The following is a 19,126-nucleotide window of genomic DNA, read 5'->3' on the forward strand; positions in this document are numbered from 1 at the left end:
TTTGGATTGGGGAGCGAGGAGGGAATTCTCCCGTGTTCTCCCATCCCTTCCTTCTGTGATTTGGGGCCTTTCTGGGTTTCTCCCCCCGTGGCTGTTTTATTTGGGTTGGGAACGTTTCCCCGACCTGTTGTATCCTCATGGAACCTGGTCAAGGTGGATTTTATGGATTTTCCTTTGGGTGTGGCCCTTTCTGCCGGCCTTTCCCCGTGGATGCACAGCAGCAGCTGCTGCTGCCTTGGGTTGGGATGCCTGGTGATCCCTCCAGACGTGGAATATCCTCCCGATATTCCCACAGCACGACCCTCACCCTTGGTGGGCGCATCCATAAATCTGCCTTTGGGTTTCAGGGATGCATCCCGGGCTCTGTGCATGCAGCTGGGCAGGAAAAACCATCCCAAACCTGCTCTGGAGTTTGTCCCTGAAGCTGAGGGGACGCTGTGACCTCTCCTCCCCTCCGTCCCAAGCTCAGATGGTTCAGCTTGATGTTTTGGGAGCTGGAAAAATGAGGAAGGAGCTGCTCCAGTGAAATGTTTGATGAGATTTTGCCTCTCAGAAAGGGATTAGGCAGCAGAATGAGGGGAATTTGGGTGGTGGCTGAGCCCTGGGAGGGGGAGCTGGCCTGGAGGCTCCAGTGCTTGGCTGGGCCTGACCTGTCCTCGCTGGGCTCCTTCCCGCCCTTGGAATTTTCATTTCGGGGTGTCTCGTGAGCAGCCATGGGCTGAGCAGAGGGAATATCACTGCCTTGACCTTTTCAAGTGGTTCTTGTTGGAGTCTGAGTTAATCCATCAGATTTCTTGCCCCGGTGTTTCCTCCCTGGTGAATGCACAAATAATTCTTCCCCTTTTCCCCTTTCCCAAGAACTCTGTTGATAGGAACAGAGCTTCTCCCAGCGCTCCATTGTCTTTTGTGGGATGGGATTTTTTTCTCTTTTAACCCATTTCAGGTGCCTGCGTTCCCCTCAGGGAAGGAGGCTGGAATCCCTGTGAGCTGTGCCTGCCTTACAGGGAGGGGAAAGGGCAGGTGGTGAAAGTTAAAGGATTTTAAAGGATCAATATTTCTGCAGACACACTCAAATGTGTTTGTTATTTCTGAGGAATTCTTGTTTTTTATTCTCGTTATTTATTTCTTGTTTTTAATTCTCGTTTCCTACGTCAGCTGTGCTTTTTACTGGGAGAAAAAAACCAAACCAGGGGTGGCACTTCCAGCTCCCAGTTTTCTCATTGTCTCTCTGTGTGATGCTGCTCAGCCCTCTCAGGAGGATCATTAGTGAATGATGGTTAATGAACCCATTCCCTAATCCCAGCCTCTGGGAGGGCTGCCCTCAGCCTTTCTGGGAATTCTGTCTTTTCCCCCAGCTCGGCTGGAAATGCTGCTCACAGGCAGCAGAACAGGTTTGGGTTCCTGTTGCTGGAGGTGAATTCATTACGGAGAGCCCTGGCAGCTTTGAAGTCGGCAATTACAGGCCGGGGGATGGAAAAGGCTCGTGGTAAGGATGGGATCTAATTTGTTTTCCTTCCCTAAGCGAACGGGATTTTTCCAGCTGAAAAGGCCCAGATGCTTCAGTGCCACCTCGAGCTCCTCCTGTGTGACTCCTGTCCTTGTCACCTGCGTGACTCCTGTCCTTGTCACCTGTGCTGGCGCCTTGGGCACCGAACATTTCTGGCAAAGGTGGTCGGTGCAGTTGTTCCTTTGGGTTATTCCCACGGAAATCCAGGCAGTGCCTCTCTGAGGACCAGCTCTGGGAGCTCAGGACTGCTCCTGGCTTGCCTGGAAGTGTGGAGCTGAACAGGACAAATGGAATGGGAGGGTTGTGCTGGCTGGTGACCCACGGGGAGACCTTTACCAGACAATTCCTGGGGCTGCTTTCCCTCTGTCAAACATTTCCTTTGTCTCTTCTCTCCACCCCCTTGTCCAAAATCCCTCTCCAGGTCCCTTAGAGCCCCTTTAGGTTTTGATCATCAAGAAGTGGCCGATCCTCACCTGGTTTGGGAATTTAAATGCCTGAGCTGGAGCCCAACCGTTTATTTCCAGTTTATTTACCAATCCTTTGCTCACCGGGAGGAGAGGGATGTTTATTTTGATGTGATGGAAGCTGTTCCTGTGGACTGTGACCTCTGTTTTGGAAATAAAACACTAAAAGCAGCTCGTGAAGGATCCGAGGGTGTGTGTGGGTTCATAAACACAGCTGCTCCGGGGGCAGAGAACCGTGGAATCCCAGACTGGTTTGGGTTGGAAAGAACTTAAAAATCATCTCATTCCACCCCTGCCATGGGCAGGGACACCTCCCACTGTCCCAGGCTGCTCCAAGCTTCATCCAACCTGGTCTGGGACACTTCCAGGGGTGGGGCGGCCACAGCTTCTCTGGGAATTCCATCCCAGCCCCTCTGTACCCTCACAGGGAAGAATTCCTTCCTAATATCAAACCTGAATTTCCTCTCTTTCAGCCTGAACCCACTCCCCCCTGTCCCTCACTCCAGTTCCTGATGAGCAGGTCCAGTCCCTGACCCTCCAGGTCCTGGAAGGGTCGGTGAGGTCTCCACAGAACCTTCCCTGCTCCGGGTTCCACGGGCTCCCCTCGAGTGCTGGGCTCACCCACTGCAGAATCCCGGGAAAGGTGGTGGTGAGACAGAATTCCCTGAGTTGGAGCTGGACCACCAAACCAACACAGGAGAGAAACTGAAAGCAAAGGAGAGGGAATGCCCAGGGCCTGGTCCCGAGGGAAACCCTGGGTGCACAATCCCTGCTCCGTGCAGGATCGCCGGATCTGTGCTGTTGGGAACTCCAAATCCCTAATTCCTGCTGCAGCAATTCCCGCAGTGCTGCCCCACTTTGGGTCAGACCTCACCGCCCCTTCCAGGACCTGGAGGGTCAGGGACTGGACCTGCTAATCAGGAACTGGAGTGAGGGACAGGGGGGAGTGGGTTCAAGCTGGAAGAGAGGAGATTCAGGTTTGATATTAGGAAGGAATTCTTTCCTGTGAGGGTGCAGAGGGTCTGGCATGGAATTCCCAGAGAAGCTGTGGCCGCCCCACCCCTGGAAGTGTCCCAGGCCGGGCTGGACGGGGCTTGGAGCAGCCTGGGACAGTGGGAGGTGTCCCACTTGGAAAAAGCAAGAGAAGGAACTTGGGGACCATCCTGGAAAAAGCAAGAGAAGGAACGTGGGCATCACCCTAGAGGAAAAGAGAAGGAACGTGGGGAACATCCCGGAAAAACCAAGGGAAGGGACCTGCCGGGCTCCATCTCCTGGCCCCGTGTCCCGGGACAGCCTCTCCGCCTCCATCCCCGCTCTGCCCGGGCGGAAGGAGGCCAGACAAAAGCCTTTCCCTCCCGCGCCAGGAGCCGCGAGTCCCTTTGTCCCGGGGCGAGCTTGGCGCGGCTTTTGGCGAGCTCAGCCGCTGCCCAGCGCGGTGACGTCGGGTCCCCCCGTCCCCGATAAGCGCTGCCCCTTTATCGCCTCGTTTTCCCCTTTGATCTCGCCCCCGAGGGCGCCGATCCCGCAGAATCCTCGTGGCCCGCGGCACAAAGCGGCCCTTGAGGCCGGGGCTGCCCCAGGTGCCAATGGAAAGCGGAGGTCGGGCAGATAAGAGCCGGCGCTGCTTTCCCGGGATAAAAGCTGGAGCCCGGGCGGCCCTGCCGCCTCCCGAGGGGTGACCCTGGACTGCTCGGCACCATGAGGTGGCTCCCGGTGGTCCTGGCGTGCCTGCAGCTGGCCCAGGGGGCGGTCAGGTGGGGGACAGGGCGGGGAGCGGAGCGCGGGGATGCGGAGCGCGCTGCCACCGCCGCGGCCGCGGCCGCACGTGGGGACAGCGCCCGGGGCGGCTGCGGGACGCGGGGAGGTCCTGGGGCAGGGAGAGCTCCTGGGGACATGGAGAGCAGATCCTGGGGGATGGGGAGCAGCTCCTGGGGGATGGAGAGCTCCTGGGGACATGGAGAGCAGCTCCTGGAGGATGGAGAGCAGCTCCTGGGACATGGAGAGCTCCTGGGGACATGGGGAGCAGCTCCTGGGACATGGAGAGCTCCTGGGGAGCAGCTCCTGGGGACATGGAGAGCAGCTCCTGGGGCAAGGAGAGCTCCTGGGGACATGGGGAGCAGAACCTGGGGACATGGGGAGCAGCTCCTGGGGGGTGGAGAGCAGCTCCTGGGGGATGGACAGCAGCTCCTGGGACAGGGAGAGCTCCTGGGGGATGGAGAGCATATCCTGGGGGATGGGGAGCAGCTCTTGGGGCATGGAGAGCTCCTGGGGGATGGAGAGCAGCTCCTGGGGGATGGAGAGCTCCTGGGGGATGGGGAGCAGATCCTGGGGACATGGGGAGCAGCTCCTGGGGGGTGGAGAGCAGGTCCTGGGGGATGGAGAGCAGCTCCTGGGACATGGGGAGCTCCTGGGGACATGGGGAGCAGCTCCTGGGACGTGGAGAGCTCCTGGGGACATGGAGAGCTCCTGGGGGATGGACAGCAGATCCTGGGGACATGGGGAGCAGCTCCTGGGGGATGGAGAGCAGCTCCTGGAGGATGGAGAGCAGCTCCTGGGACATGGGGAGCTCCTGGGGACATGGGGAGCAGCTCCTGGGGACATGGAGAGCAGCTCCTGGGGGGTGGAGAGCAGCTCCTGGGGACATGGGGAGCAGCTCCTGGGGGGTGGAGAGCAGCTCCTGGGGCAAGGAGAGCTCCTGGGGACATGGAGCACTCCTGGGACACTGAGAGCAGCTCCTGGGATGTGGAGAGCTCCTGGGGACATGGAGAGCAGCTCCTGGGATGTGGAGAGCTCCTGCTTTCACTCAAAGGAGCCCAGAGAACTGAGCCTTTGAAAATGCCCAAATGATCTCATTTCCTGCTGCTCTCTGTTGCGTTTCACCTCTCTCTGTGCAGGATCAGTCTGAAGAAGGGCCTGTCCATCCGGGACAAGATGAGGGCAGCCGGGGTGCTGGATGATTTCCTGAAGCACATTAAATACGATCCGGTGAAGAAATACCAGCCCAGGCAGGGCTCGGTGGTGAGGGAGCCCATAACCAACCACCTGGATGTGAGTGCCCCACACTCCTCCTCCTCCCTGCCTGTCCTTCCTCCTTCCCAGCTGCCTCAGCAACCTGGACACCCCTGAGCCTCCAGGAGTGAGAAATTGCTTTTTTCCCCACTCTTAAATTGCTTTTCCCTCCACTCTTAATTTGTTTTTTTCCCCCACTCTTAAGTTGCCTTTTCCCCCACTCTTGAATTGCCTTTTCCCCCACTCTTAAGTTGCCTTTTCCCCCACTCATAAATTGCTTTTTTCCCCACTCTTAAGTTGCCTTTTTCCCCACTCTTAAGTTGCCTTTTTCCCCACTCATAAATTGCTTTTTGCCCCCACTCTTAAATTGCTTTTTTCCTCCACTCTTAAATTGCTTTTCCCCCACACTTAAGTTGCCTTTCCTCCCCTTCTTAAACTGCTTTTCTCCTCACTCTTAAACTACTTTTCCCCCCACTCTTAAACTGTTTTTTCCCCTTTCCCCTCACTCTTTTAAGCTTCTATTTTGAACCTCAAGGAAGTTCACCCCCAGCCACAAAGAGCGAGGCTTCTCTGCACGAAACAAACCCAACAATAATTATCGAATATTTCATTTTTGGGGGGGCAGCAGTAAAAGCAGGGTGAGAGCTCGTTCTGCTCCTGCCTGGCTGGCTCTGGGATAGGGGATGCCAGGGGGAAGCCTGGCCTGTCCCTGAGCCCGTGGCCAATGGAAATTCCCTGGTTTTTCCAGTCCTCCTACTTTGGGGAGATCAGCATCGGGGAGCCCCCCCAGAAGTTTTTGGTGCTCTTCGACACCGGCTCCTCCAACCTGTGGGTGCCCTCCTCGGACTGCAAGAGTCCTGCCTGCTGTGAGTACCCCCGGGGTGCTGTGAGCGGAGCTATTAGTGCTCCTGGGGGTAATTAGTACTCGCTAATTAGCGCCAAGGATCCCAGGGCTGCAGGGCTGGAGGCATCCCAGGCTGACCAAGCCCAGATGGGTTTGGGTGCCCAAAGCCACGTCCTGGTCCCTGTTCTTCCACGTCTGTCCCCTGTCATGTTAGGGTTAGTCTTAGGCTTAGCGTCTACGGTTAAGGTTTGGTTTAGGGTTAGGGTTAGGTTTAGGGTTTGAGTTAGGGTCGGGATTTGGGTTAGTGTTCGGATTCAGTTTAGGGTTTGCGTTATGGTTAGGTTTAATGTCTAGAATTAGGATCAGGCTTTGGGTTCGGTTTAGCGTTTAGATTAGAGTCAGGTTTAGTGTTAGCTTTTAAGTGTAGGTGCCAGTGTGTTTCCAAAACCACGTCCTCCTCCCTCATCTTCCACGTCCTTCCCGTGTCCTGTTACGCTTAGTTTTACGGTTAGCGTTTGGGTTATGGTTGGGGTTTAGTTTTACATTTTGGTTTAGGTTTAGGGTCCTGAGTTTTCCCAAAGCCACATCCTGGTCTTTATTCTTCCATGTCCCTCCCCTGTCATGTTGGGGACATCACGTTGACAGACAAAACATGAGCCCAGGATTATTGCAAATCAAGACTCCTGCAGGGCTGCAGCTGCTCCTGTATTCCCACCCTTCCGTCATTCCTGCAGAGGTTCCATGCAGAACTTTGACTTCTGTGATGAACCACTTTAGGAGGGGAAATAGGCCTGTAGACAACGTTTTGAACTGTAAAAGGTCTTTATTTTCAGTAACTTGAAAATACGGCATTGAATTTTAAAATCCTCTGCTGATTTGGGCTAGCTGGTGCCTTTCTTGGGAAGCTCAGAGCCCTCTGCCTGCCTGAGGGAGATGGCCAAATCCCCAGGGCCATCCCAGGAATCCCAGGGGTGCTCCCTGGCCGTCTGCAGCCGGGCAGAGGGAAGAGGAAAACCGGCAGAGGGAAGAGTTGCTGTCCCACTCCCAGCAGGGTTCATCCCTCACAGTGAAAGAGTGACGGGGATTTCACTGTGAAATTTCACAAAATTTCACTTTGCCCTCGTGCTTGTGACCCCGGCGATGCAAACATGAAGACAGCAGCTCACACTGTGTATGGAGTTTAGAGTTCTGCAGTGAATAATCGCAGGATTACAAATGTATGAAAAACAGAAAAGCGAAAAATCCTGAAGCATCACCTGGAGAGGGATCTGGGCAAAGCTGGGATGCAAACCCCACAACTCAAAAGAGAACCACGGGCCAGAGGAGCAGCCTGTCCCCATCCCCAGGACCTTGGGGATTATCCCAGAGGAGCATCCAGCAGTGAAATCCCACTGCAGCAGAGGATCTGCTCCTTGGGATTATCCCAATGGAGCATCCAGCAGTGAAATCCCACTGCAGCACAGGATCTGCTCCTGGGAATGATCCCAATGGATCATCCAGCAGTGAAATCCCATTGCAGCACAGGACCTGCTCCTGGGAACGATCCCAATGGAGAATCCAGCAGTGAAATCCCACTGCAGCCCATGCCCAGGGCTTTCCCCTGTTCTCTCTCCCCAGTCAACCACGCCAAGTTCAAGCCCGGTGACTCGGCCACCTTCACCCCCAGTGGCCGCTCCTACACCGTGTCCTACGGCAGCGGCGCTGTCACCATCGTGCTGGGCTCTGACACGCTCCAGGTCGGTGCTCCCCGTGCCACCCCTGCCCGCCTGTCCCCATGGAATGAGCCCAGGAGCAGCCTAAGGGCCGACCTCATGTCCTGTGTTGGACAAACCCTGGGCAGATATAAACCGTTTATTGCCACCCTCAGTCGCCCAGCCGGCCTTTGGCTGGGTTTTAACCCAATTCCTGGGTTTTTCCCCCCAGTTTTCCCCTCTGCCTGGTGCTGTTGGCACCAGCTGTGTCCCTGCAGCGCTTTGGGAGCAGGTTTGCCTGGCTGAGCTCAGATCCATGTTCCCCTGCAGATCCAGAGCATCACTGTCACCAACCAGGAGTTCGGGCTCAGCCAGGACGAGCCCACCCAGCCGTTCTACTTCGCCGATTTCGATGGGATCCTGGGCATGGCCTACCCCTCCCTGGCAGTGGGAGGGATGGCCACGGCTCTGGAGGGGATGCTGGAGCAGAACCAGCTGGCTGAGCCCATCTTCAGCTTTTACTTCTCACGGTAAAAACCCTTCCAGGGTGCTCTGCGTGTCCTCGTGTGCCCTGCCTGTCCCCAGGAGGGTTCCTTGGGGGTTTATCCCTCTCTGGCCCACGTTCATCACACGGATTTCCTCATCTCTGCTGCTGTGACTGGTTTTTTTTTTGCAGTCAGCCCACCTACGAGTACGGGGGAGAGCTCCTCCTCGGGGGTGTCGACCCTCAGCTCTTCCAGGGGGACATCACGTGGGCACCGGTGACACAGGAGCTTTACTGGCAGGTGGCACTGGAGGAGTGAGTGGCGTTTGTACCTCTGGGGCGTTCAGCTGCAGCTTTGCAGGGTTCAAGGCTCGATGCTTTGGGTTTAGGGGCCAGCAGGTGGCCAAAGCCACGTCCTTGTCCCCGTTCTCTTCCCAGGTTTGCTGTGGGGCAGTCGGAGAGCAGCTGGTGCAGCCAGGGCTGCCAGGCCATCGTGGACACGGGGACATTCCTGCTGACCGTGCCCCAGGAGTACCTCGAGAGCATCCTGGAGGCCCTGGGGGCCCAGGAGACCAGCTATGGGGTGAGTGTGGGGGCTTTTGGGGGGTCTGGAGCCTGCGTGGGAATCAGAGCCCAGGTCCCACAGAACTCAGGTGGCACCTGCAGGACAAAGGGACTGCAGGTGTGTGGCAGCAGGATGAGGGGACATCAGGCTGAGAGGGGTGGGGATGTTCAGCCTGGAGAAGAGAACATTGTGTGGAATTGCTCATTCCAGGATCTGAAAGGGATTACAGGGAAGTCAGAGAAGGACTTGGGACGAGGGCCTGGAGTGCCAGGACGGTATGAGTTCGGATTGAAAGAGAGGAAATATAGGTTTGATACAGGGAAGGAATTCCTCCCTGTGAGGGTGGGGAGCCCAGAGAAGCTGTGACCACCCCTGGATCCCTGGCAGTGTCCCAGGTCAGTTTGGAGCACGCTGGGACAACGGGAGGTGTCCCTGCCCAGGGCAGGGGTGACACTGGATGAGCTTTATCCTCACTTCCACCCCAAACCATTCCACGATCCCGGGGGCTGGCAGTGTTTGTCACCCTGGCACGGGGTGGCCTCTGCCCTGTCCCTGCCATCCCCTGCTGTCCCTGTGTCCCCGCAGTACGCCGTGGACTGCAACGACACCCAGAGCATGCCCCCCATCACCTTCAGCATCGGCGGCGCCCAGCTCCTGCTGTCCCCCTCCGCCTACGTCCTCAACGTACGTGTGGGATCCACTCGGAATTCCCGGGAATTCCCGGAGCTGTGCCTGCTCCAGGTGCTGACCCCCCCCTTTATTCCCCTCCCACAGAGCAATGGGTACTGCACGCTGGGCATCGAGGTCACCTACCTGCCCTCCCAGGACGGGCAGCCCCTCTGGATCCTGGGAAACGTTTTCCTCAAGGAATATTACACCGTCTTCGACATGGCCAACAACCGCGTGGGCTTCGCCCCGTCGGCATAGAGGAGGGGGGCGGCAAATTCCAGCCCCTCTCCCGGCGCCCGTGGAGCGTCACAGCATTCCCAGGGGCATTTCTGTTCCTTGCCATCCCTGTCCCTTGGGATTTCTGTGTCCTCGCCGCCTCCTGTAATGTGAAATTGAAGTTCGCTTTCTTGGTAAAATGTAAAAAGTTTAATAAAGAGACGATTAGGAGATAGAAATAAAGCAAATAGTTAAATTGATAAACAATTACGGCTGGGTGACTGGGCATTCAGCTAAGAGCACATGCTAACTTATTTCAGTGCACCAGTTGGTCACTTCTTCATAGAGCTCTTATGTGTTATTTAAACATTCCTTGTAGATGTTGGTTTTAGCCTCCGACCTTCCCCCATCCCATCAATGTGTTTTATTTCTTCTGGTGGCTCCACCCAGTCTCCCACTCCCTGATAACAGAGGTTTAATAAATCCCTCTCCTGGAGCTCTTGGTCACTGCCGTCTTCATCTGGATAAGATAATTCAGGAATACGGGGGGGGGGGTTCTGATTATCTTTTCTATTTTCCGGTTTAGATGTTATATGAACCAAAGCAGTCTTTATTTTATATAACATTATAATATAATATATATAATTATATATATATAATTATAATTTATATAATTATATAGTATGTACTTATGAAATGTGACAAATGAACCCTGACATCCCAAACGGTCTCTGAGCTCCTGGGTTTGTTGGGAGCAGCCCGAGGGGTTGACAATCCCTTTCTCCAGCAAGGAAAGGGCTGGGATGAGCTCCAGGCCCTGGGATAAATCCCCAGGGATGGGCAGTCCCCACCTCCAGCCCTCGGGGAAGCTCAGGGGAGGAAGCCTCTGACTTTCCCTGCGGCTGGAAAAGGTTTGCCAAGGCCCTGGGGTTTGTCCGAGCGGGAATCTGAGGCCGGGAGGTGAATCACGACACCCAAATGTCCCCTGAACCCCAAAGTGGGGCTGCTCAGGCCGGGAAAACTGCACTGGGAATATCAGGAACTGGGCTGGAGGTGTGGCCCAAGGGGATGGGGAACACCTGGGCAGGAGGTTGGCTGACCCCGCTCTTTCCCAGAGTTTCTCGGAAGTTCTTTTATCACCAGAGCTGAGTCACGACACCCAAATGACCCCTGAGCCCTGGAGTGGGGCCCCTCAGCCTGGGAAAACTGCGCTGGGAATATCAGGAATGGGAGGGTGTGGTCCAAGGGGATGGAGCGCCCCGGGCCGGGGGAGGTTGGGTGATCGCGCTCTTTCCCTGGGTCCGGAGTCGTTTCTCAGGAGTTCTTCATCACCTGAGCTCGTTCTCGGATGCGTTCGCGGCTCTGTCACTTGCCGGGGGAAGGACACAAAGTGCTCCGAGCTCTGTGTCAAAATATTGACACGGGCTGAGCGCTGAGACCGAGATTGAGAGGGCTGGGACGGCAGGGAAGGGCATTCCTCCTCTTCCTCCTCCTCTTCCTCCTTCTCCTCATCTTTCTCCTCCTTCTCATTCTCCTCCTTCTCCTCCTCCTCCTCCTGTTCCCTCTGGAACGGGAATTTCCTGCTGGAAGCGGGGTGCTGGTGGCAGGAGGGGACAAGCAAAGGCTGGCCATGTCCCCGCCGCTCTTTGCTGTCCCCTCTGCTCCCTGCGGGCCGAGGCACATCCATCAGGATGCGATGGAGGAGCAAGGAAAACTTGAGGGGGGGTTTCCCGAGCTTCTCAACATTCCAAGCATCATTCCATGCCCAAAAAACTGGGATGGGAGCAGCCAGCGGGTCTGAGGGCACCCGAAACACCTGGAACACCTGGAACACGGCTGCTCCTGCCCATTCCCAGAAGAGCAGCAGCTGGAATTTGCATTTGCTGGAAAGGGTGTGTGTGGTTTTTGCCTTTGTTTTCGGGAAAGCCGGAGCCGGGGCTGGAGAAAAAGCCTTTAACTCGGTGATAACGGCCGCGTTCTGCTCTTTATCTGATGTCCCGTATTTGGTCTGGGTATCGGAGGCGCTGAGCGGGTGAGGAGGGAAATCGGGGCGGATGCGGTGACGAAGCCGAGGGTGGGAACAGGGATTGAGGGCAGGAGGAAGGAGCTGGACACGGACATGACCATTCCCAGCCTGTCCCGGCCCTGGAGCTGTCACCGAGCCACCGCCACCGCCGGGGACATGTGGGGGCTGGCACTGGCCCTGCTGTGCCTCCCGCTCGGGGAGGGGATGCTCAGGTGGGTCTGGGGGCAGGTGGGGTGAGGATGAGGGGTCTGGGGGTGAGGATGAGGGGTCTGGAGGTGAGAAGAGGGGTCTGGGGGTGAGGATGAGGGGTCTGGGGGTGAGGATGAGGGGTCTGGGGGTGAGGATGAGGGGTCTGGGGGTGAGGATGAGGGGTCTGAGGATGAGGATGAGGGTTCTGGGGGTGAGGATGAGGGGTCTGGGGATGAGATGAGGGGTCTGGAGATGAGGATGAGGGGTCTGGGGATGAGATGAGGGGTCTGGGGGTGAGGATGAGGGGTCTGGGGATGAGATGAGGGGTCTGGAGATGAGGATGAGGAGTCTGGGGCAGGTGGGGGTGAGGATGAGGGGTCTGGGGCTGAGGATGAGGGGTCTGGGGATGAGATGAGGGGTCTGGAGATGAGGATGAGGGGTCTGGGGATGAGATGAGGGGTCTGGGGGTGAGGATGAGGGGTCTGGGGATGAGATGAGGGGTCTGGAGATGAGGATGAGGGGTCTGGGGATGAGATGAGGGGTCTGGGGATGAGATGAGGGGTCTGGGGATGAGGATGAGGGCTCTGGGGGAAAGAGAGTGAGGATGAGGTGTCTGGGGGCAGGTGGGGTGAGGATGAAGGGTCTGGAAATGAGGGGTCAGGGTGCAGGACCGGGTGAGGATGAGGGGTCTGGGGGTGAGGATGAGGGATCTGGGGGCAAGTGAGGATGAAGATGAGGGGTCTGGGAGTGAGGATGAGGAGTGTGCCTGCAGAGGGGCTCCCCCCCGGCACAGGGGGTGCACAGGGGGGTCTCTGCACCCCGCAGGATCCCCCTGAGGAGGGGCAGGTCCGTGCAGGAGCTGATCAGAGAGCAGGGGCTGCCCGAGGGGCTCCTGGACGCCCTGCCGGGGGACCCGGGCAGGAAATACCAGCTCAGAGGGGCCGTGGCTTACGAACCTCTGCTGAACCACCTGGATGTGAGTGCTGAAGCTTTTCCTTTCCCCTCTGAGCCATCTTGGCTTTTTGGGGAGCCCTTCTTGGCTTTCCTGGCTGCTTGGGGGCTCAGCTCCCTCCCACTTCCCAGTTCAGGGCTTTGGGAAGGGTTTTTTGGGGGGTTTGGGCTGGCTCTGAGGGCTGGGAGGGCAGGAGGCATCAACTGGAGTTAGGGCAGGGACATCCCTTCCCCGAAAGATCAGAGTTGATCAGGGCTGATCCACCATTCCTGACCTTGTCCAGGGCAAACCATTGTCCCTTTCTGGGCTTTGGTGCCCTCCAGGCCCACGAGCAGCAGTTTGGGGGCTCAGAAACCTCATTGAACAACAAAAAAAATTAAACAAACAGGCCAGGAGCAGAAACCCACCCAAGTGCTCGTTCACAGACCTTCTACTTCGGGGAGATCGGCATCGGGAGCCCTCCCCAAAACTTCCTGGTGATCTTTGACACCGGCTCTGCCGACCTCTGGGTGCCCTCCACCTACTGCCAGAGCCCAGCCTGTGGTGAGCACCCCTGGGGGACACCAGCTGTGACAGGGGCACCAGTGCCACCCCAGGGGGTTTGGGGCCACCAAACTGCTTTGATGCCCCATTCCCTGGGATGGGGATGTGACTTGGAGGTGTCACCTTCTGTCCCCTGCAGAGGATCATGCCAGGTTCAACCAGAGCCTGTCCTCCACCTTCGTGGGCACTGACGCCAGCTACACCCTGACATACGGCTTTGGGGACGTGTCCGTGGTGCTGGGATGGGACACGGTGACAGTGAGTGTCCCCTGAGGGGCTGGGGCATGGACACGGCAGGGACAGGCAAATCCAACTGGGATAACCTTAAAAGGACCTGAAAAGTACCAGGGAGGACCTTAAAAGCACCTTTTTATTCTGGGGATTGGTTCCTGATTAAATTAAGGTGTGGCAGCCGTGAATCCACTCCAAGACTGGGATCTGCAAGCAAACCCATTCCCAGCCCTATCAAACCCATTCCCAGCCCTAAATAAACCTATTCCCAGCCCTAAACAAACTGATTCCCAGCTCTAAACAAACCCATTCCCAGCCCTGAACAAACCCATTCCCAGCCCCTAAACAAACCCATTCCCAGCCCTATCAAACCCATTCCCAGCCCTGAACAAACCCATTCCCTGTCCCTAAACAAACCCATTCCCAGCCCTATCAAACCCATTCCCAGCCCTGAACAAACCCATTCCCTGTCCCTAAACAAACCCATTCCCAGCCCTATCAAACCCATTCCCAGCCCTGAACAAACCCATTCCCTGCCCCTAAACAAACCCATTCCCAGCCCCTAAACAAACCCATTCCCAGCCCTGAACAAACCCATTCCCTGCCCCTAAACAAACCCATTCCCAGCCCCTAAACAAACCCATTCCCAGCCCTTGCAGGCAGAGAAAACGTGATTTTAATCTCATTTAAGAGGCAAAACTGGGTTTGTGGTTTTATTTTTTTTTGGGGGGGGGGGGGAATAAAAAGGATAAGAGGACAAAACTGTGGGTCACTGTTGGAACCCTGGGCACTGGGAATTTCAGGCTTTCTGTGCTGGCAGGCACGGACCCCCAAGAAAACGCTGCATTTGGTCTGAGGTTGTGGAAGAGGTTTCCAAAATTGAGTGACAGCGCTGGGATTGTGGGTGTGGGGTTTGGATAGAAGCGTGTGATAACACAGGGTGGAAAACTTGGGGTTTAAAGGTTTAGAATACAGTAATATATATAAAGCAAAATGGAAATTTTAGGGCAGAGGCTGAGTCCTTTGTTTTCACCTTCTTCATGGGTCTGGGTGGGATTTTGTAATTGCGGGCCACGGGTGGTTGGTTATTGGGTTAAAAGTAAAAATAATTCAGGTGTCATTTCATAACTGGAGAATTTATGATTAAAATATCTTGGAAAGAGTTAGAGCCATATTCTACCTTGTTAGCTAGAACTCACAGCTTGCGAGACTGTGACATAGATGAGAATTAATAAACATCGGAGTCCGAACACAGAGGCTGCATTTCCCAAGCATTGATCCCGGCTCTAACAGAAGAAAAGAAGATAACAAACACACACGTGTTTTGTTTTTTTTTATGGAATAAAAAGAATGAGGGGACAAAACCGAGTCAGGCTGCTCCTGACCCCATCGCTGATGGAAAAGAGCCTCTGCCAGCGCAGATTCACCTTCTGTGACCAAATCCCCACGTCTCCCAGCACCTTCCCTCTCCCTGCAGATCCAGAACATCACCCTCAGCAACCAGGAGTTCGGCCTGAGCCTGGCTGAGCCCAGCTCGCCCTTCTCCTACCTGGGCTTCGACGGGATTTTGGGCTTGGCTTACCCGGGCGTGGCCATCCCTGGCTTCCCCACGCTGCTGCAGAACCTGCTGCGGCAGGAGCAGCTCAGCAAACCCATCTTCAGCTTCTCCTTCTCGCGGTGAGAGCGCCAGGCACTGCCCCGAGCCGTCCTTCCCTCCGGCCGCAGCTTCTCCCCACAGCCCTCCGTGCTCCGCGGGGCAGAAATTCAGATTTTGGGTTCGTTTTATGCAGATTTTGAGTTCATTTAATGCAGATTTTGGGTGGATTTAGTGTTTTTCTAGCAACTCCACATGTAATTATGGTGGGGAAGTCATCACAAAGCAAAAATCCAGATTTTGAGGCGATTTTATTCAGATTTTGGGCAGTTTTTATTCGGATTTTGGGCTGATTTTGGGGTCGATTTTGGGACTTTTTTATGTCCTTCCAGCAACTCCAACATATAGTGAGGGTGGGGAAGTCATCACAGAGCAGAAATTCAGATTTTGAGCTGATTTTATTCAGATTTGGGGCTGATTTTTTGTCTTTCCAGCAACCCCGACATGTAATTACAGTAGGGAAATCCTCACAGAGGAAAAATTCAGATTTTGAGCTCATTTTATTTAGATTTTGAGCTGATTTCATTCAGATTTTGGTCTGATTTTGGGGCCAATTTTAGGTCCGATTTTGGGGCTTATTTTGTGTCTTTCCAGCAACTCCATGTATAATTGTGGCGGGGAAGTCATCACGGAGCAAAAACTCAGATTTTGGCCTGATTTTATCCTTTTTTTTTTGACTGATTTTGGGGCTGATTTTGTCTTTCCATCAACCCAACATATAACTATGGTGGGGAAGCCATCACGGGGCAGAAATTCAGATTTTTGCCCGATTTTGGGGCTGATTTTGTGTCTTTCCAGCAACCCCACATACGATTACGGCGGGGAACTCATCCTGGGGGGAGTGGACCCCCAACTCTTCTCCGGGGAGGTTTTCTGGGCTCCGGTGATCCAGGAATTGTACTGGAAGATCGGCATTGAGGGGTGAGTGCTGCTGCCCGGAGCTCAGAGCGGGTCTGGGTTGGTGCCTTGGTTTGGAAAGACAGGAAAAGACAGGAAAGACAGAAAACTGGAGCTTCCCTTGGAATGGAGAATGTAAACCCCCTCCCTCCGAATTATTATAGTTTTGCAATTAAGGGGCTTTCAGGGAAAGATATGGGAATAGGGATAACAGTTCTTTACTGGGAATATTAAAAATACAAATGTCGTGGTACAAAAAAACCCAAGTAAACAAAAAGTAAATCCTAGAAACCGTGCCAGAGTGAGACCAGGCGCTGACCCGCTGTTGGTCGGGGTGTTGGTGTCAGCCCAGACAAACCCTCCTGCAGCGCCAGCTGCGGTTCTGCTGGAGCAGAGATGATCCTGGAGAAGGGCCCGGTGGTGCTGGGATGGGTCCGGGCTCCCTCTGGGAACCCAGTGCACACAGGCTGTGCTGCGGTTCTGAATGCCAGCGGTGATCCAGGCGGGAATGCTGGGCTCCTCCCCCTGGGTGGAGCCTCTCCCCGTGGGATGATGGGATTGTATCAGCCCTGCAGTGAGCCTCGATGGCCCATGGACAGCAGGTATGCCCTGGGGGGAGGATGTGTCCTGGAAGGGATAAAGAACTCGGCCCCACCTGGTTTAACAGCTGCCCATCAACAGAAGGCACCAGCCCCCTCCAGCCAGGAGTTATGAGATAAAGACAAACACCTCTGCAACCGGTTTCAACACATTGGGAATGGAATCCATCCTGCATTGCGACCCAAGACAGCTGGGAAACCTTTCCCAACCCTTTTCCTGCCGCTTTTCCAGGTTCTCCGTGGGGCTGGAGGTCACTGGCTGGTGCAGCCAGGGTTGTCATGGGATTGTGGACACCGGGACCTTCCTGCTGACCGTGCCAGGGCCCCTCATGCCAGCCCTGCTGCAGGCTCTGGGTGCCCAGGAGAGCGACCAGGGGGTAGGATGGGGATGGGGCTGACATCCCAGAGTCCCCAAAAGAGCAAAATATCCCACCTGGAACAGCCCTGCGGTGGGAGAAAATGAAAAAAAAATTATGAATGCGGGTCTGGAACCACCAGGAACAGCGCTGCAGTGGGGGAAAAAGAAAATAGTTGGATGAATGTGGGTCTGGCACTGTCAGGAACAGCCCTGCAGTCTGGCAAAAAAGGAAATAATCTGACAAATGTGGGTCTGGCACTGTCAGGAGACGCCCTGCAGTGGGGGAAACATGAAATAAATTGATAAATGTGGGTCTGGAACCATCAGGAACAACCCTGCAGTGGGGGAAAAAAGGAAATAATTTGATGATTTTGGGTCTGGCACTGTCAGGAACAGGCCTGGAACAGCCCTGCAGTGGGGTAAAAATGAAATAAATTGATAAATGTGGGGCTGGCACCATCAGGAACAACTCTGCAGTAGGGGAAAAATAAAAAAAAATAAAAAAAATTATGAATGGGGGCCTGGCAGCAACAGGGCCAGCTCTGCAGTGGGGTAAAAATGAAATAAATTGATAAATGTGGGGCTGGCACCATCAGGGCTGTGGTGACCACTGGACAAAGTGCCACTCCCGGGTGTCCTGAGCCCTCCTTGCCTGTCCTGCAGTTCCTCGTTGACTGCAGCAGGGTCCCCGAAATGCCCCCCCTGTATTTTGCCATCGCTGGGGCCTGGTTACCGCTGCCTCCCTCTGTCTACATCCTGCAGGTACGTGGGATTCCCCCACCCCAGGTTTTGTTGCAGAATTCGCAGTTCTGCCCAGCAGAAAATCAGATTTTTTTTTATTTCCCAACACCCCCATCTCCTGGAGCTTCTGCGGCCTGCCTGTGGCCGTGGGGAGCGAATTGCCTTGGGAATTGTGCTGGAATTGGATTTGTTTTTCCCTCCCAGAACGATGGGATTTGCACGGTGGGGGTGGAGAGCACCTACGTGTCCTCTGCCGGCGGCCAGCCCCTCTGGATCCTGGGGAACCTCTTCCTCCGGCAGTATTATTCCATCTTCGACCTGGCCAACAACAGGGTGGGCTTTGCCACGGCATCCTAGGGATGTGAGCACCATCCGCGGGGGATTTCAGCCCTGGAATGACCTTCTCCTCCCTTGGATGCGGGTGTGGTGATGAGCTGTGAATAAAGGGGTGCGAATCCAACTCGGCGCTCGAGGTTTCCAGGCACTTCCTGAGCTTTTGGATTGTGGCAATGACAAATTTGTGGTGGTTTTGTTTGTTTGTTTGTTTGTTTGGGGTTGTTTTGTTTTTTGTTTTCTTGTTTTGTTCGCTGTTTGTTTGGTCGGTTTTCTTTTTTTTTCTTTTTTTTTTTTTTTTTTTTTTTTTTTTTTTTTTTTGTTTAATGGGACCCAGATCCTTGCTGGAGCTGGCTGGGAGACCGGGATGAGTGGGAGAATTTCAGGCTGAGGACTGCAGGGCTGAGCCCTGGCTGGAGGCTTTGGGAACCAGTTTGGAGCAGGAGAAGCTGCATGTGAACAACTCCAGATTCCTTGGGGTTTTTTTTATTCTTTCCAAGGGGGACTGGCCCACGTGTATTTGCAAATAAATGAGGGATTAAATCAGGGAATAAAGTGTCATGCAAAGACGCTCAGGCTGAGGAAAACCCCCTGGGTTTGTTCTCCAGGGGTAAAACTCATGGCTGCAGCCTCCAAGGAGGGCGGGGAGGAGGGATTTGAGGCGCTGGAGGTTTGGGATGTGTGGACGGCCCCAGGAGGAGCTGCTGGATGCAGGCTCACATGGATTGGGATGGGGCAGGGTGCCAGGGGGGTGACCTGAAGCTGTCCTTGATGTGGGTGATGCTCAGGAGATGCAGGATATTGCCCCTGGCACGTGACCACCCCAAAAATCTGCTGTTCCCAGCCAAATCTGCCAGCAGGACGATCCTGGCCACTGAAACCCCACCCTGTGGGCACAGGCAGGGAGGTGACAGGGTCACCTGGGGGCTCCAGGTGCCGTGGGGAGCCCCGGCAGGGTCCCTCCTGCTGCAGCCCCCTGTTCCCAATTCATCTCAGCCCAAATCTCCTGGCACAGCTTCCCTGGCACACCCCGGAGCCCGAGGGCCCCCTAAAGAGGGAACAAACCCCCCAAGCCCCGAGGTCGCTGCTCCCCCTCCATGGCCACAACCAGCTGCAGGATCCTGCGGCAAGGAGTGGTAAAATCCTGGAGCAAA

The 19,126-nt window shown here is 55.2% G+C and overlaps 2 protein-coding genes across 2 annotated transcripts; both read left to right on the forward strand.

Moving 5' to 3' along the window:
* The first annotated feature begins 3,669 nt into the window (after window positions 1–3,669).
* LOC136301254 (pepsin B-like) lies at window positions 3,670–9,912 on the forward strand. The gene is made up of 9 exons (XM_066204178.1): window positions 3,670–3,725; window positions 4,866–5,019; window positions 5,729–5,846; window positions 7,442–7,560; window positions 7,846–8,045; window positions 8,192–8,314; window positions 8,438–8,588; window positions 9,150–9,248; window positions 9,339–9,912. The coding sequence occupies exons 1-9, from the start codon at window positions 3,670–3,672 to the stop codon at window positions 9,489–9,491; spliced, it is 1,173 nt and encodes a 390-aa protein (XP_066060275.1). The 3' UTR covers window positions 9,492–9,912.
* Window positions 9,913–11,610: 1,698 nt separating this feature from the next.
* Window positions 11,611–18,396, forward strand: LOC136301255 (pepsin B-like). The gene is made up of 9 exons (XM_066204179.1): window positions 11,611–11,687; window positions 12,490–12,640; window positions 13,042–13,159; window positions 13,299–13,417; window positions 14,868–15,067; window positions 15,843–15,965; window positions 16,773–16,917; window positions 17,562–17,660; window positions 17,844–18,396. The coding sequence occupies exons 1-9, from the start codon at window positions 11,632–11,634 to the stop codon at window positions 17,994–17,996; spliced, it is 1,164 nt and encodes a 387-aa protein (XP_066060276.1). The 5' UTR covers window positions 11,611–11,631; the 3' UTR covers window positions 17,997–18,396.
* Window positions 18,397–19,126: the final 730 nt, after the last annotated feature.

Source organism: Chamaea fasciata, unplaced genomic scaffold (assembly GCF_029207755.1).
Source record: "Chamaea fasciata isolate MVZ Bird 193981 ecotype frontalis unplaced genomic scaffold, bChaFas1.0.hap1 SCAF_25, whole genome shotgun sequence".
In the NCBI taxonomy this organism is placed as follows: Eukaryota; Metazoa; Chordata; class Aves; order Passeriformes; family Sylviidae; genus Chamaea; species Chamaea fasciata.